This window comes from Megascapheus bottae, chromosome 16, assembly GCF_031878675.1.
Source record: "Megascapheus bottae isolate mThoBot1 chromosome 16, mThoBot2.hap1, whole genome shotgun sequence".
Lineage (NCBI taxonomy): Eukaryota > Metazoa > Chordata > Mammalia > Rodentia > Geomyidae > Megascapheus > Megascapheus bottae.
The window spans coordinates 12257663-12283103 of record NC_143524.1 but is presented as its reverse complement, the minus strand read 5'-3'; the positions used below and the strand labels follow the sequence as shown (position 1 = coordinate 12283103).

General features: G+C 50.3%; 2 protein-coding genes across 8 annotated transcripts; one reads left to right on the top strand and one right to left on the bottom strand.

The window, feature by feature from the left end:
• The first annotated feature begins 332 nt into the window (after nt 1-332).
• On the top strand, nt 333-8942 carry Slc39a13 (solute carrier family 39 member 13). Of its 7 annotated transcripts, none has more exons than XM_090347722.1 (10): nt 333-412; nt 1690-1998; nt 5018-5131; nt 5433-5557; nt 5900-6001; nt 6090-6179; nt 7086-7136; nt 7291-7419; nt 7591-7690; nt 7778-8942. In XM_090347722.1, exons 2-9 carry the CDS (start codon nt 1698-1700, stop codon nt 7651-7653), a joined length of 975 nt encoding a protein of 324 aa, XP_090203848.1. In that variant the 5' UTR covers nt 333-412; nt 1690-1697; the 3' UTR covers nt 7654-7690; nt 7778-8942. The 7 variants fall into 7 exon arrangements, with proteins under 7 accessions (XP_090203848.1, XP_090203844.1, XP_090203846.1 ...); XM_090347718.1 differs by having other exon boundaries at nt 7291-7423; XM_090347720.1 differs by having other exon boundaries at nt 7291-7423; nt 7563-7690.
• A 1283-nt stretch (nt 8943-10225) lies between these two features.
• On the bottom strand, nt 10226-19299 carry Psmc3 (proteasome 26S subunit, ATPase 3). The gene is made up of 12 exons (XM_090347717.1): nt 19059-19299; nt 18739-18822; nt 16725-16850; nt 16258-16362; nt 16080-16142; nt 15512-15649; nt 14968-15111; nt 14722-14870; nt 12014-12110; nt 11648-11793; nt 10579-10660; nt 10226-10415 (listed from the first exon to the last, which is right to left on the bottom strand). The coding sequence occupies exons 1-12, from the start codon at nt 19122-19124 to the stop codon at nt 10305-10307; spliced, it is 1311 nt and encodes a 436-aa protein (XP_090203843.1). The 5' UTR covers nt 19125-19299; the 3' UTR covers nt 10226-10304.
• Nucleotides 19300-25441: the final 6142 nt, after the last annotated feature.

The following is a 25441-nucleotide window of genomic DNA, read 5'->3' as shown; positions in this document are numbered from 1 at the left end:
AAGGGAGGCGGCAGGCAGACACCACCCCCGCCCCACCTCCGCTCTCAGTCCGGCCGCCCGGCGCAGCGCGGGGGAGCCCTAGCCCATCCCCGCAGCGCGCGGGGCCCGTGAACCCCCCCACTTCCGCCCGGCTCTCCCCGCCGGCCCGTGAGCAGGCCTGAGCGGAAGTGCCCCATGCGCGTGGGTCCCCCATGGCTCCGGGAGCGGAAGCGCCCCCCCTCCCCGCCCCGCCGCCGGTCCGTCTGTCCCCGCGGAGCCCGGCGCGTTGGGTTCCGGAGGTCCCCGTGTGACGTGGCCGCACGCCGGGGGCGGCTCGGGCCCGGGGCGGGGAGGACGGGCGGGGCGGGGCGCGGCACTGCAGCTGGATGGCCGGGCCCGTCCGGAGCGCCGCAGCTGCTGTCGCCGCCGCTCGGTGAGTGACCGCTGGACCCTCCAGGGGCCGGTACCCAGGGAGGGATGGACCCGCCGACTCCCCCACACCTCCCGCCTTCTCCTGCTCAGACTCCGTCCAGGAGGCCAACTTCTCTCCTGCCTGGAGAACTTCTTGCCCCCTCGCCTTCCACACTCCGGGGGGCCCCCTGCGCCCTCTCTTTCTGAACTTCTGTCGTGCTTTCTCCCTTTCCTATCTTCTGGGACAAAACCTCTCCGCTACCCAGTGCTTGTGCCCCCAAGCCGCGGTCCTCCCACTTGTGTATGACCTGCCTCCGACTTGGCTTGAGCCCCAGGGGAGCCCAGCCGGTCCCATGGTGGTCTCCGTCATAGTGTAGGCCTGGAGATCCCAGATATAGGCTTCGTTTTTGCCATTGCCCAGGGATCAGGAAACTGAGGCACCTCAAGGTCACTGCCAGCTTAAAGCGGGGCAGATCACACTGAAGTCTCATGCCCTAGTTTCCAGATTGAACTTCTCTCTTGGTTGACTCACGTCCCCATCCTGTGACTGGCAGCAGCGCACATTCCTGCTGAGACTCCAGGCCACACCCCCACTCCCCTCATGGGGGCCTCTGGGGGCTCTTTGTCAGCTGTCACCTGTCCACGCCACTGCTTACCTCATCTTCTCAGCTCTGTGGGGGAGGCAGGACCTGGCCCCCCTTCCATAGAGGTGACTTTGGGAATTGCTCACAAACAGTGAGAAGCACAGAGCACCAAGTTAGTCATCCCGCTCCAAAACTGGAGCCCCATCATCTGTGAAGCATCTCCCCCTGTCCCATCAGCTCCATCTCCTGTCTCTCTCCTTCTCCATCTCCAGTCTAGGATCCCTGCTCACCTGTCCCATCAGCCTGGACTGTGCTGACATTGGTCCCTGGATACCTTCACAGGGCACATCCTGACAGCTAAACTGCTGGCAGTCAAAGACACCCTACTGGGCTGGGCCTGCCAGTGGCTACAGAGAGCCCAGCCAGCGCCTCACCCAGTCATTAGGGAAGGCTTAGCCTCAGGCTGACATGCTGACACACAGGCTGGAGTCTCGCTCCAAAGGAAAAAATGTGTGGCCCTTAGGAGAGGGAGTAGGGAGGAGCAGTCTCTTGGCTCTGTGGGCATACGTTAGGATCCTCAGATGTCCTTGGCAAGGCCAGCCAGAGGGTGGATGCTATGACGATGCGGGGGTGGGGGTGAGGGGCATGCCACGTTTCTAAGCAGGTGTGGGGTGAAGGGTGGCAGCTTGAACAAGTAGCCTCTTGTGGTTTTCAGCACGTGGCATGCCTGGATGTTCCTGTCCTGGCTGTGGCATGGTGGACCAAAGGTTCTTCTTTCTCGCTGCCCTTGCCCTGGAGTTCCTGGGAAGGGCTGGGGGTTCCCAGCCAGCCCTCCGGAGCCTGGGGGCTGCCACTGCCTGTCGCCTGGACAACAAGGAAAGCGAGTCCTGGGAGGCGCTGCTGCATGGGGAGAGGCTGGACACGTGGATCTGCTCCCTCCTGGGATCCCTCATGGTGGGACTCAGTGGAGTCTTCCCCTTACTCATTATTCCCCTGGAGATGGGGGCCATGTTGCGCTCAGAAGGTGAGTGACTTCCCCTGGCGGGGCCTTGAGGAGCAACTCTTCTTGGGAGACCCTCAGTGTGTGTGTGTGTGTGTGTGTGAGAGAGAGAGAGAGAGAGAGAGAGAGAGAGAGAGAGAGAGAGAGAGAGAGAGAGAGAGAGAGAGAGAGAGATACAAGGCGAGATCACCTTGTTCCTGTGGGAACGGGATGTGCTTCTTTGTTCATATAACCATGAATCCATCCATTGTTTCAGGTGGTAGACTCTGGCATAAAACGAGTTCCTTTACTTCATTCTGTCCTAACCCCAAACATGAAGAAAAGCTGGGTGCTTATCTCCAGCACTGTGGCTCAGGACGGTCATCCTAGCTATGTGGGAGAGGCAGAGATCAGGGGATCACAGTTCAAAGCCAGCCTAAGCAAAAGGAAGTTTGTTTGAGAGACTCCATCTTAACCAATGGCTGGGCTAGATCCCATAACCCTGTCATCCTAGCTGAGGGGTAGTAGCGGGGCTAAGCACAGCGTGGAAGCAGAAGTAGGAGTCTAGTCCCGGCATAAAAAGCAAGATCTTACCTTGACAATAACCAGTGTAAAAAAGGCTGGAGGTGACCTTGAGTTCAAACCAGAACCAAGAACAAGAGGGAGGGGAGAGGTAACAGCTGGGAGTGTGCTCCGGGTAGCGTTCTTACCCAGTGATCCTGGACTGAATCTTCAGTGCTTCCGAGACCGGGAATCACTCCACAGATCCCTGTGAAGACTTGATGGAGAGTTCCCTGTACAGCGAAGGGGTGAGGTGTTTGCAGGCTCATGCAGACAAAAGGGAAGGGTTGAGCCAACACTGACTCTTCCAGCCCAGCTCACAGTGTGAGTTCTCAGTCCAGGAGCCGCAGGGTCAGCCTTCTGCAGTACACCAGAGGCTGGTGGCAGAGGCTGCCTTCAGGAAGGGACCTGGAAGATAGAGTTTTCTTTTTACCATGTGCACACGGTACCTAGTCACAAATAATGTGTTTTGTAATTAAAGATTTTTTCAAAGACTAGGTGTGGTGATATACACCTGTCATCCCAGCACTTGGGCAGCAGAGGAGACCCACACAACTGGACAACATAGACAGACCTGTCCCCCTCTCCCAAGGTCTTCCAGGATAAAAAGAGATTTAAAATATAATTTTATTACAAAGGTGAGATGCAGAGGGGTTACAGTTACATAAGTCAGGTAACAAGTTTTTTTTTTTTTTTTTTTTTTTAGTCTGAGGCTTGAACTCTGTGCCTGGGCTCTGTCCCTGAGCTCTTTTACACAAGGGTAGAACTCTACCAATTTGAGCCACAGTGCCAATTCCGGTTTTCTGGTGGAGATTTTCTGAAGGATTAGTGGGGTGATTCACCAGTGCTCAGCCATACATTTCTTTTTGGCAAATGTCATTCCCTTCCCTCGTTCTCTTTCCAGGTTTCCCCTCCTATCCCCACCCACACATTGTATGGCTCATTTTTCAATGTGTCCAGTAAGAACCTCTGCTGCATTTGTTTGCCCTTTTTCCCTGAAGTACCTATCTTAAAAAATAAAATACAGGGGCCGGGAGTTTGGCCTAGTGGTTAAAGTGCTTGCCTAGCATGCATGAAGACCTGGGTTTGATTCCTCGGTACCAGATACATAGAAAAAAGCCAGAAGTGGTGCTGAGGCTCAAGTGGTAGAACTCTAGCCTTGAGAAAGTCCAAGGACAGTGCTCAGGCCCTGAGCTCAAGCCCAGGACTGGCAAAAAAAAAAAAAAATACAAAAGAGTCAGGCACTTCAGAATTAACTTTAAAAAAAAATGAAGGCCAGATACCAGCAGTTCTTGCCTATAATCTTAGTTACTCAGGAGGCTGAGATCTGAGGATGGAGGTTCAAAGCCAGCTGGGACAAGAAAGTAAGTGAGACTCTTATTTCCAATTAACCAGAAGAAAATAAATAAACAAAAAAGCCAGAAGTCAAATGGTAGAGCCCCAAAACTCAAGGCCCTAAGGACTTAGCCCCTGGAAGGAAGGAAAGATGAGAGGGAAGGAGGGAGGGAGGGAAGGGAAAAGAAGGGAAGGGAAGGAAAGGAAAGAAAGAAGACAGGCAGGCAGGCAGGCATGCAGGCAGGACTGCCACCCAGGAATCTGACAGTAAAGCTGAACCAGCCCCAGAAATCTGTTAGAAATGAGCACCCTTAGACTTGTGTCATCTATGGTTCAGGAACCATCATTCATTTAGAAATGGTTCCTGAAGCAGGGTGTGGTGGTTCACACCTTGTAAACCTAGCTACTCAGGAGGCTGAGATCTGAGGATCCTGGTTCAAAGCCAGCCAGGGCACTAAAGTCCGTGAAACTCTTATCTTCAATTAACCACTAGAAAACTGGAAGTGGCACTGTGGCTCCAGGGTAGGGTGGTAGCCTAGAGCTGAAGAGCTCAGGGAACAGTGCCCAGGCCCAGAGTTCAAGCCCTATAACCAACAAAACAAAACAAACAAAAAATGCTTCCTGAACTCTGTCAGCGCTGGGCTGAGGACATCGCCATTGTGGGGTCTCATCCCTCAGAGCAGCCTTGCAAGGTCAGTGTAGGAGGCACATATAAACAGGAAGTTCACCCAGCGTGAACACCCAGCAGCAACCTCCCCCAGGATGCTACCCCACCTCCACCAGCTCCATCATCGAGGCCTCATTTGCTCTAGTCAACCAAGGATCTGGATGCTGCAAACGTGCAAAAGTCTCCAGATCTCTTGTCACACCAGTGAGGAAGACAGCCATTCCTTTGAATGAACACTTGCTGTGTGTCTTGTGATTTAATTCCCACAAAATCCAGTTTCCAGATGAGGAAACTGCACTTCATTAGCCAGCAAGTTGGGGAGCCTGGCTGTGAGGCCCTAAAGCACCATCTCTTCACGATGGTGCAGTCAGGTGCACAGTGGTTCACCCATTTGGGGTGGACCTATGCAGTGGGTGACCCAGGTTGTGATGATAAAGAACCCAGGGACCTGGGGGGGGGAGCAGGCAGCACAAAGCTTAGACCCAACCCTTTGCCTTTCAGCTGGGACCCGGCGCCTGAAGCAGCTGCTCAGCTTTGCCCTGGGAGGACTCTTGGGCAATGTGTTTCTGCACCTGCTGCCCGAGGCGTGGGCCTACACCTGCAGCACTAGCCCTGGTGAGTGAGGTGGCAGTCAGGAGCAAGAGGGCAGGAGTGGGGAGCTGGTACCAATGCCCAGGGCTGGGTTAGGCTCTGCCCTGTTCTGCCAGAGTGGCTGAGAGGCATCTGGCAGGGAACTTGCCTGGGAGGGAAGGGTCACAGTTTCAGTGTCCTGGCCACTGTGGGAGCCCTAGGGTCCAGCTGCCTGACAAGCCAAGCCTGCTTGAGTCAGCTGTCACTGCCCTGGTCTAGGTTCCATTCCAAATGGCCCCTTCCTAGGACGCTAGCTTGGCATGGCCTCTTAGTGCTCCCTCTGCAGGTATGGAGGGGCAGAGCCTGCAGCAGCAGCAGCAGCTGGGGCTGTGGGTCATTGCTGGCTTCCTGACCTTCCTGGCATTGGAGAAGACGTTCCTCAACAGCAGGGAGAAGGAGGGGATCAGCCAGGTGAGCTCCAAACCCCAAGGCCTAGAGAACTAGGAGCTTGAGTGAAACCCTGAAAAGGGGGAGTTTTCCTTCCTTGGGAGCTATGGGAGGCTGGGCCAACTTTTTGGAGGGCATCTGGGGAGTGGCAGCACTGGGCATAGTGGCTTGTTCTTACTAGATGATGTGGGGGGGCAGAGGCTTGCAAAGTTTGGGGTACCCAGCTAATGGAGCCATAGAGAAGTATAGTCAGATAAAAGAGGTACTCCCTTGTGTCTCTTCTCCACCTTTGTTCCCCACTTGTGTCTGCCCTGGCTGAGGGGGAGGGCATCTAATGTCACCTCTCTCTCCTTCTCCTGGCCCTAGGCCCCCAGCAAAGACCCCACTGCTGCCGCGCTCAATGGAGGCCACTGTCTGGCCCAGCCGGCTGCAGAGCCCGGCCTGAGAGCCGTGGTCCGGAACCTCAAAGTGAGTGGCCCGCTCAGGGCCCCCTAGTTGCAGCCACAAAGCTGCCTGACCAGCCAGGCTCAGCCCGGCTTTCTGTCCCCTCACCCAGGTCAGTGGCTATCTCAACCTGCTGGCTAATACCATAGACAACTTCACTCACGGGCTAGCAGTGGCCGCCAGCTTCCTCGTGAGCAAGAAGGTGAGTGTGGGGGATCAGGCAGGTGGGGCTGGGCAGTACTGGAGGGGAAGATGGCATCTGTGGTGAGGATGGTTCCATCTCCAAAATATGTAGCACCTGTCCACTTGCTGGCTCCACTGCTGCTACTCTAAGCCTGTCATTCTAAGGTGCTTTGGTGGGGTACTGTCTCCCCATACTTCTCCTTTGCCATGCGACTGCTCAGCTCTTGTTGCTAACACTCTTTGTGGGTGATCCTTCTACAGAGCTGCTAGCCTCAGCGCTGCCTGCTTCTAGATGCTTCTCCTTCCACCTCCTCCTCCTGCTTTCTGGGCTGTACCCAATGCAGTGCTTACGTTGCACTAGCCGAGTTTTCCCACTTCGTATCTGCGTGGGACATTCCTCCCAATCCTGGAACGACTGACTTCTGCCTCAACTGACTTAGGCCTCCTTTGAAACATACTTCCTCCAAGAGGCCTTTGCTGCTTTCCTTTTTTCTCCTTGCTGGCTGCATTCACTCCATCCCTCCCTCATCCACTCCTCTCCCCTTCCTACTCCTGCTCACTGTGTGGCTGCTTGGGCACGCGTGCACACACCGATACAACAGCTTGAGCTCAGGGCTTGAGCATTGTCCCTTAGCTATTTTGTTCAAGGCTGGCACTGCCACTTGAGTCACACCTCTGCTCCCAGCATTTTGCTGGCTCATTGGAAATAAAGAGTCTCACAGACTTTCCTGCCTAGGCTGGCTTCAAACCTCCATCCTGATTTCAGCCTCCTGAGGAACTGGGATTCCAGGCATGAGCCTCTGGCTCCTGTCTCCTTTAGTTGCTGCTCTTTCCAGTAGGCCAGTGTCCAGTCCAGGGCACGTGTGTGGAGAGTGCATGGGTGTGGGGAGCCCTGAGGCCCCGTCTCAGGCTGTCTTCCCTGTAGATCGGGCTGGTGACCACCATGGCCATCCTCCTGCATGAGATTCCCCATGAGGTGAGCGCCTGGAGGGCGGCAGGGCCTGGGCCCCAGGGTTCCCTTGCTGTGTGTGGGTAGCCATGGCAGGCTGAGGACCCGGGGCTGGGGATGAGGTTTCTCAGGGGATCCCCGCCTGGCTGTGGCTCAGCTTGAACATGTGGACCTCCCTCAGGTGGGCGACTTTGCTATCCTGCTCCGGGCTGGCTTTGACCGGTGGAGTGCAGCCAAGCTGCAGCTCTCGACAGCACTGGGGGGCCTGCTGGGGGCCTGCTTCGCCATCTGTACCCAGTCCCCCAAGGGAGTAGGTACGGGCGTGGCGGGCGGTGGTGGTCAACAGAGGCACAGTCCAAGGGTCCAGCTGCCTCTAGCGGGTACTGGGCTGGGGTCTGCCCTGGCCTCCCCCAAGGGAGGGGTTGGGAGACACTCAGCCCCCTGGGCTCTCAGCCAGTCAGGCACCCCCTTCCCTGTGTAGAGGAGACAGTGGCCTGGATCCTGCCCTTCACTTCCGGAGGCTTTCTCTACATTGCTCTGGTGAACGTGCTGCCTGATCTCTTAGAGGAAGATGACCCATGGTGAGTGACCTCTTAGGGTCCCCAGAGGGAGCTGCAGCCTCTACCCCCTTCTCCTCTGCTCCCCCTGACCCGGGCCTCTCTCCACAGGCGCTCACTGCAGCAGGTGCTGCTGCTGTGCTCGGGCATTGTGGTGATGGTGGTGCTGTCGTTCTGTGTGGAGTAGCCTTCGCCCACCCCCCCTGCACAGCAATAAGAGACTCAGATATTTGCTCTGTGAGGTGTGCGTGTGCGTGCGAGGCAAGGAGAAAGGGCTGGGCGAAGCACCCAGAAGAGAGGACCGAGTGTGGTGTTCAACGTGCCATGTGTGTGCGAGACCAACACTGTGACCCTTGTGTGCAGGGCCCAGGGCCCAGCCATGCCTGTGCCAGGTTCCCCTCACAAGCTCCATCTTGTACCTGCTAGAGGAACAGCAGTCCTGGCACAGGCCTTGCCCTGCCAGGGCCCACAAAAGGAATACGAGCAGCCGCAGGGGTCCAGGGCCATAGAGAACGACAAGCTGTTCTCTGCTGCTGGAGCGTCCTGGGCATCTGGCCTGGGGAAGCAGCCCCTCAGCTCACTCACATGCCCAGGCACTGAGGCAGGGGCCAGCCCTCTGCTGTGCCCATTTTCCCCTGCCCTTCCTTTACCACTTCTACAGCCAAAGAAAGGGGAGGCAGGTGCTTCCATAGCACCCAGCCCCACTCACTCAGCACTGACGGGTCTACGCCTCCTAGCACTGAGCAGGGAGCTGAGCTCACATCTTTCCTCAGGGCCGCCTGCCCACGACAGCTTCTGTTCCCCAGCACAAGCTCCCTGGCAGCAATAGCAGCTGTGCCGCCTCCAGCTGCCAACAGCAGCATGCAGGGCAACAGGGAGCCCCAGGCAGCTCAGGGATGCTCCTGCAGCAGTCCAACACACAAGCCCACCCCTGTTCCTTGCAGATACCCCTCCCACTTGCCCTTTGGGGTTGGGGGGAAGATGAGGGAGGCTGAGGATTGCACATTGTCAGCACTCAGGAATGTGCTCTGGGAGAATGCTGAAGCCATAATCCCCAGCTATTTCCCTTGGCTGGCGCCCAGGTACTCAGCTGGCCAAATCCACAGCCTCGCTCCAGCCCTGCTGCTAGACTGTGGGTGTTTAGAGGAAAGTGGCCATTGAGTCTAAATGGTTCTGCTGCAGTGTCGCATCTTTATCTGTACATACCTATTCTATGAATATGAATAAATATTCCTCCGGACTACTTGCCTGTTCTGCACACCAGGGGCTGTGGTCATCTACCACCCATGTGTGTCTGCACAACTCTTATTTTCCTACATGTACTTAAGTCTTTTATCCCAGTGATGGCTGAGTAGGGTACAGGCTCCTCCTGGGACCATCTCAGCCCCTCCCCATCCTCACCCCTTTCCCCAACAAGCTGAATAATGTCATCAAGGAAGGGTGCTTGATCTACAAAGTCATCTCTAGATAGGACCTCACTGAAGAAGAGAGGAAAGCCAGGCCCTGTTGGCTCACACCTATCATCCTAGCTAGTCAGGAGGCTGAGATGGGAGGGTTGCAGTTCATCAGTATGAGCAGACAAATCTGAGACTCGTCTCCAATTCAGTGTCAGCTCTAAGTGCAAAAAGCTAAGCAAGAGTGGGAGCCCCCAGAGTTGAAGCTCTGGTACCATACATGTGCGTACACACACACACACACACACACACACACACACACACACACACACACACACACACACACACACACAAATATGGATCCTTTCTATTCAAACTCCCTGGAATGCTTGGCTTTCAGGATTTCTGTTGACAAAACATTTGGAATGGACATAAAGTCTTGACCTAGCTGTGAAGCTAACTGTCCAGGAAGGTAATAATCTCAAAGACCTCAAAGATCTGAGGGAGGAACCCATAGATATCTCTGCTGTCCCCTACCCTCCCTCACAGCACAGGTAAGGGTGAGCTGTCACCGAGGGGTCCCTGCCCCAGGTCAGTGTGAGGTGGAGAGCTGGAGCCACTAGCAGATAGGACATGGCCAGGAAAATCCCCAAGCAAACTATGCAGGCAGGCTGGCCTTCCAGGGAGTGGGCAGTGGTAGAAGAGGCGACAGGAAAGAACACTGAATGACAGATTCAGTGTAGAAGTGCTCTGAGAGGATCTTTGCTCATGGGTTCAAATTACTAAGGGAGATCTTCAATGGAGGAATAGAAGGCCTACAAGCCAGGAAATAAGGAGGACTTCCAAGAACTAAAGACCTAAAGCCTTGGCTTCTCAAGGCAACAAGAGCAAGGTTAGTGTGCTTTAGCCCTCCTGCCATCTGTGTGGCCAAAAGCCTCTAGCAACTCAAGAGCTGGGGGCAGTGAATGGGAGCAAGGCTCTGATAATACTTGGGGTGGGGGAGACCACAAAAAAGACTCAGGCAACAGCTGTGCCCCAGAAAACCTCACCCTGACAACTGCTTTGGGGCCCACAGCTGTCTCAGGGATTTCCAGGCTACAGGTCCTGGGGCAAAGGCCTCCTGCTTATGTCTCACAGGGCCCAAAGGAGTCAAGACAGACAAATGGCAAGAACCCGAACCACCATTTATTAAGAACCTCAGTCGGCAGGAGACCAGGGAGAGGCAGCACTAGGCAGCTGCGGTACTAGGCATAGTACTGCAGATTGGCTTTCTTCTTAGCCTGCACCTCCAGGATGCCCTCCATGTAGTCTTCGTGGGTGAGTTCTGTGGCACCCCTGCGCAGTGCGATCATGCCCTGCAGCCAGGATAAACAGGCTCTAGCGTGCCTCCCTGCACCCAGGGGCCTGGACCCCTCAACCTCTTGCCCTCAGCAGTCTCCCCTGTCCTGTCCAGCACAAGCAAAAAGGTTACAGGCAACCAACCAGCCAGCCACCCACCCACCCCTCCTAACTACTCACCGCCTCCACACACACAGCCTTGCACTGGGCCCCGTTGAAGTCATCAGTGCAGCGGGCCAGCTCCTCGTAGTTCACGTCAGGACTGCATGGAGAGAGGGCAGGTGCCGCGGGGCCCAGTTACTTATGGGGAAGGGAAACGAGGGGACCGATGGCCTGCCATGCCCCCATCAGGCAACAAAGTCCTCGCCCACAAAGAAAGGCAAGCTCCATGCCCACGCTGCCTTGTTTTCTCCTCAGTACAAGACAAGTGGGGGTGTGAATGTGAGGAGGAGAGGTGTTAAATGAGATTAGACCAGGTTATTTTTAAGACCTTTGTGCTCTAGCTTTGTGGAAATCTACTTCTGAGTCTCTAGGACTCATCTCTGCCTGAGATGGGAGAAGGGATCACAGACTAAGATGGCCTTACACCCATCAGGGTGGATACTGCACTGGCCAACACAAGTCTGCTGTCCTCACATGTCAAGCATTGTGCCCCCAAGAAGTGGGGGCAATGATCCCCAAGATCCAAATAAGAAAACAGGCTTAGCCAGGCATACTCTCATGCAATCCCTAGCTACTCAGAGGCAGAGATTGGGAGTTGCAGTTCCAGGCCAGCCTGAGCAAAATTTTACAAGAAGTTATCTCAGTAGACAAAGCTGGGGGGTAACAGCCCATGACTGTGATCTCAGCCATGCAGGAAACAGAACTAGAAGAACAGAGGTCTAGGACTACCAGGCATACATTTGAGACTCTACTTTAAAAAATAAAAGCAAGGCCGGGAGTGGTGGCTCATGCTTATAATCCTAGTTACTCAGGAGGCTGAGATCTGAGAATATCGATTCAAAGCCAGCCTGGGCAAAAAAGAATAACGAATGTGAGACTCTTATCGCCAATTAATCACTAGAAAAGAGGGAATGGGGGCTATGGCTCAGGGGTAGGGTGATAGCCTTGAGCTGAAGAGCTCAGAGGCAGTGCCCAGGCCCAGAGTTAAAGTCCCATGATGCGCCCCCCACGCACAAATAATAAATAAATAAATAAAAGTAAAAAGAGCAGAGATGCTCTCGTGCTGCCTGTTCAGGATGCTGCTCACCTGACGTTCATTTTCCGGGAGTGAATCTGCATGATTCTGGCCCGGGCCTCCTCATTCGGCATTGGGAACTCAATCTTGCGATCCAGGCGGCCTGATCGGAGCAGGGCAGGGTCCAGGATGTCCACCCTATTAGTGGCTGCAATTACCTGAGAGAGGGGAGAAATGACAAGTTGCACTGTAGGGCAGGCCATCACCCACAGACACAATCACAGGCACACAAGCAGGAGGGGAGCACAGATGAGAGCAAGGGCTATGAAAGGCAGATCAAATTCATATTCTAGTTCCACATCTCACTAGCTGGAGGAACTGAGGAGTCTCCTGGCTTCAGCCTCATTGTCCACCTGCAAAATGAGAGAAAATGCTCACCTTTACTTGGGTGTTTGGCTGGAAGCCATCCAACTGGTTCAGGAGCTCCAGCATAGTCCTCTGTACCTCTCGGTCTCCGGCCTTCTCACTGTCAAAGCTGGGGACAGGCCAAGACACTGGTGAGGCCATGACCTGGGTGGTACATTCCCCTTCTCCACCCACCACAAACCTAACCCAACTTGTCAAGTTAGGGAAATAGCTGTCTCAGCCCAGTCACTGCTACATAAAAAGGGATAGACTGCAGCGCGGTCCAAAGTCTTCTGGGATTAGGGCCAGCAACAGCCATGGCCTCAGGCATCCCAGATGAGGTGGCAGACTTGATGGCACAGAGCCAAATCTCAGTTATACCCAGAATCAGAGCGGAAGAGGAACCAGGCAGTCTCTTCTAGAGGAAGGGTCTCTGAGGACCTTTCCACTTGCCTGTGACTCAGTACAGTTTAAGAATTCACAGTTCGGGCCGAGAGTTTGGCCTAGTGGTAGAGTACTTGCCTAGCATGCACAAAGACCTGGGTTCAATTCCTTGGTATCACATACATAGAAAAAAGCTGGAAGTGGTGCTGAGGCTCATGCGGTAGAGCTTTAGCCTTGAGAAAGTCCAAGGACAGTGCTCAGGCCCTGAGCTCAAGCCCAGGACTGGCAAAAAAAAAAAAAAAAAAGAATTCACATTTCCCCAACCTCCAAGTTTACTGCTGTTATGGAATTCTCTCTGAAAGTTGCCCACTAAGGTACATCTGAACCATCCTACATCTTACTTCCTCAGCGACTAAAATAATCTGACAGATACCATAATGTTGTTTGAACTAGCTAACTTGCAGATGGCTGCTGTTACAATTCATCTTGATCTTTTGAACCTCATCTCTGCTGGGTCCACTGTTAAGTAAAGGACATTTTCAAAATAATTTGAAGAGGGGGCCGGGAGTTTGGCCTAGTGGTTAAAGTGCTTGCCTAGCATGCATGAAGACCCGGGTTCGATTCCTCGGTACCACATACATAGAAAAAAGCCGGAAGTGGTGCTGAGGCTCAAGTGGTAGAGCTCTAGCCTTGAGAAAGTCCAAGGACAGTGCTCAGGCCCTGAGCTCAAGCCTAGGACTGGCAAAAAAAAAAATAATAATTTGAAGAGAACCCTATCCACTGAAAGGAGAATTTAAAATCTGCATCAAGGACTAGTCCTCATAAAATCGGTACATTCTATTGTAAAAGTAAAAATCTTACAATAAAATAAAACTTCAAATTTTAATGAGTAAGTCAGGTGCCAGTGGCTCATAATCCTACCTGTGTAGAAAGCTGAGCTCTAAAGATCACAGTTCAAAGCCAGTACAGGCCACCAGAAAACCTGACATGGGCCTCTGGCTCAAAGTGGTAGAATGCAGGGCCAGGAGTTTGGCCTAGTGGTAGAGTGCTTGCCTAGCATGCACAAAGACTTGGGTTCGATTCCTCGGTACCACATACACAGAAAAAAGCCAGAAGTGGTGCTGAGGCTCAAGTGGTAGAGCTCTGGCCTTGAGAAAGTCCAAGGAAAGTGCTCAGGCCCTGAGTTCACACCCAGGACTGGCAAAAAAAAAAAAAAAAAAAAAAGTGGTAGAACGCAAGCTTTGCCCAGAAAAGCTCAGGGCAATCCCCAGGACTGACAAGAAACCCCCCCCCCCCAAAAAGTTGTAATGAATCAACTATTTTTCATCTATTGGAAGTATAATAATAAGCAGCCAGACTCCAGTGGTTCATGCCTGTAATCCTAGCTCCTCTGTGAGACTCTTACATCCAATAAACTACCTCCAGAGAAAGCCAGAAGTGTAATCCTAGCTACTCAGGAGGCTGAGATCTGAGGATCAAGGTTCAAAGCCAGCTTGGGCACAAAAGAGCCTGAGACTTATCTCCAATTAACCTCCAGAACCTCCAGAAAATGGGAAGTGGGGCTTGGCTTGAGAGTAAGGCGGTATCCTTGAGCTGAACAGCTCAGGAACAGCTCCCAGGCCAAGTTCAAGCCCCATGACCCCTCTCCCCACCCCCCGCTCCCCTCCCTCCACAAAGCCAGAAGTGAAGATATGAAAGCTCAGGGACAAGCTGGGCACTGGTAGCTCAAGCCTATACTCCTAGCTACTCAAGAGGCTGAGATCTGAGAACTGATTCAAAGCCAGGCTGGGCAGGAAAAGACTGTGAGACTCTTATCTCCAATAAAGCTACTCAGAAAAGCTAGAAGTGACACTGTGGCTCAAGTGGTAGAAGCTCAGGGACTGTGCCCAAGCCAAGTTCAAGTCTCAGGACTGACAAAAGAAAAAAAAAGTAAAAACAAAACCTCTAGCTGGGTGATTTGCTAGTAGGCTTAAAATCTAAGTGGATACTGATGCAGGGCCATATCCAGGGTGAAGAGAGTAAGTTGTAGAGGTGCAGGGAGAGCTATGGCAAGTCCAGCATTTGTGCCACAGAGCAATGGGGAGGCCCAAGCAGGGTTTCAAATAAGACCAATGTGTAAGAGACTCAGCATAGAGACGAGTGAGGTGACCAGATTTCTGTTTTAAAATCAACAATAACTAAGAGGACAGCAGGGGATGATTAGGAAGTAGAAGACTACTTAGAGAATCCAGGCAGCAGAACTACAATAGAGAAGCCACTGTCCCAGAGGGAGGAGACAGGATTGGAAAGAGCTGGGGTTAGGGAGCCAAGGCCCCAGCCAGTGATTTTGCTGGGGCCCCAGGCACTCCCTTACCTACCGTTTGGTGCCAATGGCATCCAGCTCATCAATAAAGATGATAGATGGTGCCTTCTCTTTGGCCAGGGCGAAGGCATCACGGACCAGCTTGGCACCATCCCCAATGAACATCTGGACCAGCTGGGGACCAGCCAGCTTGAGAAACGTGGCCTGAGGGCAAGGGGTGATAAGTCAGGTCAAAGGCAAGAGGAGCCCCTACCTCCAGCTCTGCCCTTCTCTTCCTCCTCCAAGCCCCTCCAGTACACACCTTGGTCTGCGCAGCACAGGCTCGAGCCAGCAGTGTTTTCCCTGTCCCCGGAGGCCCATACATTAGCACCCCTTTTGGGGGCTGGATCCCCAAGTTCTCAAACTTTTCCTTGTGGTTCATCGGCAGGACAATGGCCTCCACCAGCTGTGAGGAAAAAGTTCTGTGAGGAAGTGAAATTCCAAGGGCTTCTCAAGCCCAACTTGTAAATGTCCTAAATCCCCATTTACTCAGCCTGCTACTACTAGAGAACACTGCCCTTTCCTTTTCTGTATCCAAAGGACATAGAAAGCTCACCCTACCAAGATCAGCCACAGCCTCACTAAGAACCGCAGGATATGAGAGAAAGATACTACACCACTAGATCTATCTTTCTGCGACCTTCAGTCCTTCTGGACCTAAGCCTCCCAACCTGTCCCACAGCACACCTCCTTTACTCCCTAGACCTCTGTGAGAAGAAGCACAGTAATGGGATGCATCTGCAAAATGAGGTACAGACACATGCTCTGCTTAAGTGAGGCTGCTGGCAATTCAGGGCCTTCCTCACCTCTTGAATCTGCTTGTCCAGACCACCGATGTCACTGTACTGCTCCGTGGGCCTCTCGTCCACCTCCATGGCCTTCACTCGAGAGTCATACTCTGTGGGCAAGGTCTCCAGGATCAGGTAGGAGTCTTTGTTCACACCCTGAGGACAGACCATGAAGCCTTGAGATTTTTTTCCGGACTTCTTACCTAATGAGCTGTGTATAGACTGAAAGGAGAGCTACAGAATGGAGCAATACAAGAATCAAAGGGCAATCAGACAAGATCCCTGACTCTTGGGCTGCTCTGCCAAGATTCAGAGGGAAAGTCAGTGGGAAAAATTCCCCAGAGGGGGCCAGGAGTGTGACCTAGTGGTAGAGTGCTTGCCTAGCATGCACAAAGCCCTGTGTTTGATTCCTTGGTACCACATACACAGAAAAAGCTGAAAGTGGTGCTGAGGCTCAAATGGTAGAGCGGTAGCTTTGAGAAAGCTCAAGGACAGTGTCCAGGCCCTGAGTTTAAGCCCCAGGACTGGCAAAAACAAAACAAAACAAAACAAAAAAACCAACTCCCTAGACTCAAGCAGGACTCACCACCAAGTCTCCAGGCTTCAACTTTTCAGCATCCACCAACCCAATCACAGGCAGGAAATATGTCTAGGAAGATTCCAGTTAAAGTGTCAGTTATAGCACTCACTGAAGCCTCACTACTTCTTGCCCTCCACCATCCTAATCTACCTCTCCCCTTCTCCTATTACCGAGCCAGTCTCACCTGTCGTGTAGAAGTTTTGATCACTGCACACTTGCCCTTCCTCTGGGAGTCCAAGTCAATATTGGCCCCATCCTCCTCTTGGTCATTAGGATCAACATCTAGCAGCTGAGAAGGGAGGGAAAAAAAAAACCCAACCCCTTGAACTTCCCAGAATCCAGTGTTTTACTGGGTCAGCACAATAATGAACCTCAAAGGGGCCACCAGCCCACCTCATTCCAAACTAACCACAAACCTAGGAGAAATGAAGATAACAAGCCAAGAGAGGAAGATCTCTGTTTAAATGCTGTTTCTGTACCCAAAGTTGATCTACCCCAGGAAGAAGACATAAAAGATTTACAAGGCCTTTGCAGGCCTGTATTGAGGAAGAGGATCCCAGAAGTAGTTCTAAGGTGCAATCCCCACTAGGGACAGAGTGGGTACTCCAAGCTCCACTGACTCCCTCTCTTCCCCTCCACATACACACACACCTCGATGACGTTGGAGACCAGGTAAGGCAAGGTCTTGTTCACTTTGATTTTCTCACTGTTCTCTTTGATTTTGTCTTTCATAGCTTGAAGTTCATGTGTGACTCTCAACACTTCACTCTTCATGATCTGCGATGAAGTTGAACGCAAGTATATATTTAAAGCTTACATTAACCAGTGAGGACTGGCTGTTCAGGGGGACACCCCTGCACATAGCCAACTAGATCTCAGGCTTTCTGAAGACCTAGCCTGACTGTGTCCACATCCCACAGAAACCAAGAGAACGAGGCAATGTGGAAACCTCAGATGCAGTACTGCAGAAACAGTAAGCCTTTGCATCAAGAAAGTAAGGCTTAGGGGCCAGGTGTGGTAGCTCACACCTATAAGCCTAGCTACACAAGGGACTGAAACCTGAGGATCAAGACTCACAAGAAAAGGGGAAGTGGGACTGTGACTCCAGAGGAAGGGCAGTAGCCTTGAGCTGAAGAGCTCAGGGACAGTGCCCAGGCTGAATTCAAGCCCCAAAACCAACAAAAAAAAAAAAAGAAAAGAAAGTAAGGCTTGGGGCTGAGAGCATAGCCTAGTGGTAGAGTGCTTGCCCAGCATGCACGAAGAAGCCCTGGGTTCAATTCCTCCAAACCACATACTCAGAAAAAGCTGGAAGTGGTGCTGTGGCTCAAGTGGCAGGGCGCTAGCCTTGAGAAAAATATGTCCAAGGACAGTGGCCAAGCCCTGAGTTCAAGCCCCAGGACTGGCAAAAAAAAGAAAAAAGAAAAAAAGGTAAGGCTTTAGGTTCTATCTTAGTATGGACTGGGTACTTGACCACAAGTTTAAAAACAAAAACAAGCCAGACGCTGGCGGCTCAAACCTGCCTAGTTATCCGGGAGAGTGAGAACTGAGGATCAAGGTTCAAAGCCAGCAGGGTAGAAAAATACATGTGAGACTCTTATCTCCAATAAACTACTCAAAAAAGCCAGATGTGGGGACAGGAGTTTGGCCTAGTGATAGAGTTCTTGCCTAGTATTCATGAAGACCACATACATTAAAAAAAAGCCAGAAATGCTGCTATGGCTCAAGTGGTAGAGCTCTAGCCTTGAGAAAGCCCAAGGACAGTGCTCAGGCCCTGAGTTGAAGGCCCAGGACTGGCAAAAAATAAAATAAAATAATAAATAAGCAAACCAGAAATGGTGATGTGCCTCAAGTGGTAGAGTGCTAGTCTTGAGCACAAGGAGACTCAGGGATAGTACTCAGGTCCTGAGTTCAAGCCCCAGCACCAGCAACCAATCAATCAACAAGTCTCTAAGTCTATGTCCTCACCTGTAAAATGAGTATTTGCTAAAAGAATGACTTGGGGTGGAGGGGAAGGGTATTGGAGTTTGAATTTCTTGGCTTTGCTGCACTCCACTCTACCACTTGAGCCTGCTTTTGGCTGGTTATTTTCAAGATAGGGTCTTAGGAGCTTTTCTGTCTGGGGATGGCCTCGAACTATAATCCTCCAGCTTTCAGCCTACCTAGTAGCTAGGATTAATTACAGGTGTGAGCCACTGTCACCCACCTTAAAAAGAAGGGTTGGGTTATTTTTTGTTTTGTTTTAAGAATAGTTTAACATTTAACGACTGGAGGGGGGGTGTTAGATGAGGGCTGGGAATGTGGCTTAGTGGTAGAGTAATTGCCTAGCATGCATGAAGCCCTAGGCTTGATTCCTCAGTATCATATAAACAGAAAAAAGCCGGAAGTGGTGCTGTAAAATGCTAGCCTTGAGCAAAAGAAGCTCAGGGACAGTGCTCAGACTGAGTTCAAGACCTAGGCTGGAAAAAACAAACAAACAAAAAAAAACTTTGCTGGGAAACGCAATCTTGAAATGATCTCAGAAAGGGCCCCCAGCCACCCTGTCCCTTCTTGTCCCGTTTAAAACTTTGTATTCTGCCACAGGCTCCGGCGGAGGCAGAAAAAGCACCCGGAGTCGCCAAGGCCTGCAGTGGATCCTCCACTGCCAAGCCGGGAGCCCTGCGCCCACCTTGATCTCGCTGTCCAGCAGTCGTGTGCGCTGGATGATCTCTTCCGTGGACATCTTGAGCACCTCCTCTCCGATTCCATCTTGCTGTTTAGAGAAAAGCTTTCAGATAAACGTCCTTTTTGTTCCAACAGAGTCCACTCTCAACCTATCTCCCCACCCACAACTCCAGCACCAAGTCAGGACCCCTGCCCACCACTCAGCCGGCTCCATCTCCGAATCTGGGCCACCATCTGGACCCTCCCCAGCCACTGGCTCTCCCCCGGCCAAAGGCCTCCCGCTGCCGGCCCCCACCCCGGGACTCCCAAGTCTCCGGCGCCCACCTCAGCCTCATCCCACACGGTCGCCATTTTGTCCTGCCGAGTCACTGGATTCTCCAGTATCGGCATCAGATTCAATTCCTGGAGGAAAAGTCCCAAGACGAGACTCTGCAGGGGCTGCGGGCAAAAGATTAATGTCTTCTTTTTGAACGCAATTTCGTCTCCAGGGGCCAATCTCTCCCGAAAATCCTGTGTCTCGATAGGGTTAGTTCCGCCCTCGCCGCTGTGGCGAATCTGCGTCTCCAAACCAAGAACCAAGGACAATCAGCCCTGCCTCGCGGCTCACCGTAGGCTAGTTTGTACCGAGGGGTGGAGGAAAGTGAGAGATGGGGCTGCTATTGGCTAGCGGTCGTGGGGGGCGTGGTCTGTTGTAAAACAGGAAGGGGCGGGAAGGCGGGAGCCGCATGGTCCGCCGGGAAATGTAGTTTTAATCTGGTTGGTAAGTGAAAAAGACACCTGGATAAGCTGCACCTCCACCCTTCAGGACCTGGCCCAGCTAGGAATTAGAGAATTTGCCCTATGGCTTCAATCAAAAACATGTCTAGCCGTGTGTAAAAGGCCTAAAATAAGCTATGACACGTCAGATCTCATTTTTACTACTATTATTTATTGTAAGTACAAATTGACTACCCAGAGTTGCTGGAGGTGAAACATTAACCAGTTTTAAAGAGAGAAGTCACAGGCTGCATGTAATTTTCCAAAGTAAGAATCAGCTGAGTCTGTATTATTATAAACATGACTAGTGTCTGCAGTTTTTTTCTCTTTCCACGCTCACTGAACAGGGCATGTCCCTTTCTTGTGCCCACATCTGCTCTTTGGAGATTGGATGCTTCTTTACTCCTTTAAGGGGAGTCCCAGAGTCCCCCCTAAAATGAACTTCACACAAGCCAAATAAGACAACCATTACAGTCTCTTAAGTTGGTGAAGATTTGTGTAGTGGTTGTCTTAGAATAGTTGAAGTCAGACATTTATTTCTTTAGATATGAACATTTGCTGTTCACTCTGGATGAAAAAAAAAAAAAAAAACACCTCTTCAAGTAGCCTTATATTTGGAAGAGAAGCTGTGACTCATGTAGTAGAGTGCCAGCCTAGAGCAAAAGAGCTAAGATAGGGTAAACAGTCCTGAGTTCAGGCCTCAGTACTCCACACAGGCGGGTGCATACATGCACGTACGCACACATGCACGAGCACATACATAGTATTTCATTTCTCTCAACCATCCTCACCTATGTACAGATTCTTTTCAATTCTAGACAACTACATGAGACTGAGAGAGGCCAAGTGATTTAACCAAAATCATCACTGAATCACTGTCAACACTGGGGCTGCTGACTCAACCAGGTGCAGTGCAGCAGTGATGTGTACTTTTTGTCCCAGCTACTCAGGAGGCTTAGTTGAGTTCAAGGCCAGCAGATGCATCTCAAAACAAAGAACAAAAAGTACTACTTTTGGGTCTGGAGTTTGGCTACTGGTTGTGTGTTTGCCTAGCATGCACGAAGACCCAGATTCAATTCCTTAGTACCACATACACAGAAAAAGCCAGAAGTGGTGCTGTGGCTCAAGTGGTAGGGCTCTAGCCTTGAGGGGGAAAAAAAAAAACCCAAGGACAGTGCTCAGTCCTGAGCTCAAATCCAGGACTGGCAAAAAAAAAGAAAAAGGTACCACTTTTGCACCTGAGTACTAGTGGCTCATGTATGTAATCCTTGATACTCAGGAGACTGAGATCTGAGGATTTTGGTTCAAAGCCATCCCAGGCATGAAAGTTTGTCTTTTCTCTCCAACTAATCACTAGAAAACTAGAAGTGGTGTTTTGGCTCAACGTGATAAAGCACTAGCCTTGAGCTCAGCACCCAGGCCCAGAGTTCAAGTGCCTTGATTGACAAAAAAAGAAAAATAAATAAATAAAAAGCAGAGTTGGCATTAATGGCTCATGCCCGTAATCCTAGTTACTCAGGAGGCTGAGATCTGAGGATCATGATTCAAAGGCAGCCTGGGCAGGAAAGTCAGATTCATCTCTAATTAACCACTCAAAAAAAGATGGAAATAAAACTGTAGTAGAGCACTAACCTTGTGCTAAAAATCTCAAGAATAGTATCCAGTCTCTGAGGTCAAGCTCCAGGACTCTAACAACAAGAAACAACTCCTCTGGGACAGTGCTAGGCCCTAAGTTCAAGTTCCAGGACATACGCACACACACACACATCAGACAGTGAAAATGCACTATATTTTGCCCCCACCACCATAGATTATGGTCACTGTGGTTCAAACCACAACTAAATCTCACCTAAATAATTGCAATGGATTCTTCTGATTCTGCTTCCTGTGTTGGCAAAAAAAAATTTTTTTTTGAGTTTTTCAGCTCAAGTTGAGCCACTTCTAGTTTTCTAGTGGTTAATTGGAGATAAGAGTCTCAAGGTCTTTAGTGCCCAGGCTGGCTTTGAACCACAATCTTTAGATCTTAGCCTCCTAAGTAGCTAGGATTACAGGCATGAACCACTGCCTCCAGCTGTGTTGGCAAATTTTGTCAGTTTACCAGAGCTAGGCGTTGCCCAGTATATTTTTCTTTTCTTTTTTTTTGAGGTAGTGCCTTACCAGTAGGCCAAACTGGCCTTGGATCTGCCTAGGAGTGCTAGAATCACAAGTGTGTGCCGTGTGCTCATTCCTCACTCGGACCCAGATTTTGTTTTGTTTTTAGAAAGGATTAACATCTAAATCGCTAATCAGTTGAGATCTAAATAGAATTTAAAGGCTCCAGAGGAAAATCCTAAGGTCTTTAATTCCCATTTCCCCATTTCTGGCTAAGGAAGTAGGAAATGTTTTTTGTTTGTTTGTTTTGTTTGTTTCTATTTTGCCCTACTTTAACAATTCTAAAATTCTAAACTACAACAACAACAAAAAAGAGTTCTTCCTATAAGACTGTCTTTGAACTAGGACAAAGGTTTTTTGAATCTTTCCTTTGTACTGAAACCAAATCAGTCCTCATTTGGTGATTTGAACCTCTTGAACCCGAACACCTTTGGGGAATGGAGATCAGCCCCATAACTTCTGATGGCTTTTAGGCCTTCAGACTCTAACTAGAACTAAGCCACATCATGGGAGCAGCCTGTTTCTTATTACAAATCAGATCTATTTATGCCTCTCTCTCTCATATACACCCTCCCTATTTGGTTCTTTTTCTGGACAACTTCCTAAAATATACTACTTTGGAAATGTCTTTATTTTGAAAAATACTCATCATACCAAAAATTTTTTTTCAAAGAATAAGCAATACAAACCTCTGTACCTTTCACCTGGATTTGCAAACTGAAAAACCTTTACCAAGTTTACTTTTGCTCTTAGTGCAAACACCCTTTTTCTGGAACCATTTCTAAATTCGTTATAGACTTCATATTTCCCCTCTGTGCTGGATGTCGATGGCTCTTGCCTGTAATCCTAGCCACTCAGGATCTGGAATCAAACAAAAGCTTATGGTTCAAAATCAGCCCAGGCAGGAACGTTTATGAGACTTTCATCTCACATTAACCACTGTAAAGCCAGAAGTAGAGCTGTGGCTCAAGTGGTAGATTTCCAGCCTTAAATGAAAAAGGTCAGGGGCAGCACCCAGACCCTGATTTCAAGCTCCAGGACTGGCACACACACACACAAAAAAATCTAATGGAGCCAAATGCTGGTGGCTCATGTCTAACTATAACTACTCAAAAGTTTGAAACTTTGGGCCTGGAGTTTGGCCTAGTGGTAGAGTGCTTGCCTAGCATGCACAAAGACCTGGGTTCGATTCCTTGGTACCACATACATAGAAAAAGGCCGGAAGTGGTGCTGAGGCTCAAATATAGCTCTAGCCTTGAGAAAGTTCAAGAACAGTGCTCAGGCCCTGAGCTCAAGCCCAGGACTGGCAAAAAAAAAAAAAAAGTCTGAAACGTGGAGGAATGCAGTGTAAGACCAGCGTGGGTAGCAAGTTTGACAGACTCAAATAACAGCAAAAAGAAGAGTTGGCGGTATGGCTCAAATGATAGAGTGTCTGCTGATTAAAATGGAAAAAAAATGCCCTTTGAACAACTAAACATAGTAAAAAAAATAATAAGACTCAAAAAAAGAAAGCAAAGGGTCAGAAGCTAGGAACCCTGTTCTAGTGTTTCAAAGAACTTACTGATTCAGGCCGGGAGTTTGGCCTAGTGGTTAAAGTGCTTGCCTAGCATGCACGAAGGCCCGGGTTCAATTCCTTGGTACCACATACATAGAAAAAAGCCAGAAGTGGTGCTGAGGCTCAAGTGGTAGAGCTCTAACCTTGAGAAAGTCCAAGGACAGTGCTCAGGCCCTGAGCTCAAGCCCGGGACTGGCAAAAAACAAAACAAAACAAAACATGTGTTAGGCCACAAAAAGAATCTCAAGTAATAAAAAAAAAAAAAAAAAGAACTTACTGGTTTTACATTTTGAGCCAGTTCAGGATGCCTGTCTAACTGGGTATAACACAGTGGGTTAATACAGACGTGTTCTAGAGGCTGGATATCACAGGAGCGTGCTAAAAATCTTAATTTTGGGTGGAACTTCTCTTACTGGCTGGCAGATGGCTACCATCTTACTGTGGCCTGTTCTCTGTACGCTGTGGGTCTCCAGTGTCTCCCCAACCCCTTCCTCTTTGCCCTACCTCCTCTCCTGTCTGGTGTTGGAACTCAGGACTAGGTAAGTAATATACTTGAGATACTCTGCAAACCCTTTTAGTGTTGGTTAATTTTTAAGATAGGGTCTTATTTTATGTCGAGACTGGCTGGATTGTGATCCTCCTATTATATTTTCTTGCCACCACCCAGTTATTGGTTGAGAAAAAGGTTTGCATCTCTAAAACATTTTCCTCCCTGCAGGATGGCCTCAAGCAATGGTCCTTACTGCCTCCAAAGTAGCTAGAACTACAGGCTTCAGCTACCTCAACATGTCATCCTTTCCCCATAGGACCCCAACCCGTTCTGCCTTGAAACCTCAGGTGCCTTTCAAAGTCCTGTCTCCAGATATAATCACACATTCATGACATCACTCCTCCCTAACCAAACTCATAACTGAGGGCCTTGTGAGCCCCTTGTGAATGGGATCAGTGCCTTTAATATAAAGGAACCCCAAAGGGTTGCTCCTCCCAATGGTGACACACACGGGGAGGGCTATCAGAACCCAGGCTCTCAACAGCCTTTTGCCCTGGGGTGGTTTCCACACTCCATATTGGTAAGAAACTTTTCTGTTGTTAATCCCTAATGCATTTCTGACTCAAAATGCCACTTTATGGTGTGTATGTGGGGGGGAGGGGCTTGAATTCAGGGCCCCGATGATGCCCCTGAGTTTTTCTGCTCAAGACTATATAGGTCTCAAGCCAAGTGCAATGGCTCATGCCTGTAATTCCAGGTACTCAGGAGGCTGAGATCTGAGGATCAAGGTTCAAAGCCAGCCTGAGCACTAAAGACCTGAGACTTTTTTTTGCCAGTCCTGGGCTTGAGCTCAGGGCCTGAGCACTGTCCTTGGACTTTCTCAAGGCTAGAGCTCTACCACTTGAGCCTCAGCACCACTTCCCGCTTTTTTCTATGCACGTGGTACCGAGGTATCAAACACGCATCTTCATGCATGCTAGGCAAGCACTCTACCGCTAGACCAAACCCTCAGCAGACCTGAGACTCTTATCTCCAATTAATCACTAGAAAAGGGGAAATGGGGCTGTGGCTCAGGGGCAGGGAGGTAGTCTTGAGCTGAAGAGCTTAGGGACACCACCCAGGCCCAGAGTTCAAGTCCATCACCAAAAAAATAAAGACTATAATTCTCCCACTTTGAGCCACAGCACCATGTCTGTGTTTAGGGTGGTTAAATGGCGATAAGAATCTCATGGACCTTTCCTAGCTGGTTGTAAATTTTGATCCTCAGATTTTAGCCTACTAGTATGTAGGATTATAGGCATGTGCCACCAGCACCCAGTCCTATGGCATTTTGTGGAGGGAAAGAGACATGATTCAGCTATAACAGTTTTCTATCTTTTCCATATCATTTGTTTATTTTTGTTACTGTTGTTTTGTTTTTTGGAGTGTGTGTGTGTATGCATGTGCGTGTGCAATCCAGTACCTGGGCTTGAATTCAGGGCCTGGGTACTATCCCTGAATTTTTTTACTCAAGGCTGGCTCTATATCACTTGAGCTCCAGTTCCCTTTCTGGGTGTTATTGTTGTTGCTGTTAATTAGGGATAAGAGTTTCATATACTTTCCGGCCTGAGCTTTGAACCACAATTCACAAATCTCAGACTCCTGAGTAGCTAGGAATACAGGCAGTGCTTACTGTATTTATTGTCTGATGTCATCTGCTTTCACAGCCTTGTCCCTCAGCAGGGGTCTTGCCTCAGGTTCACTGTAAGGAGTCCT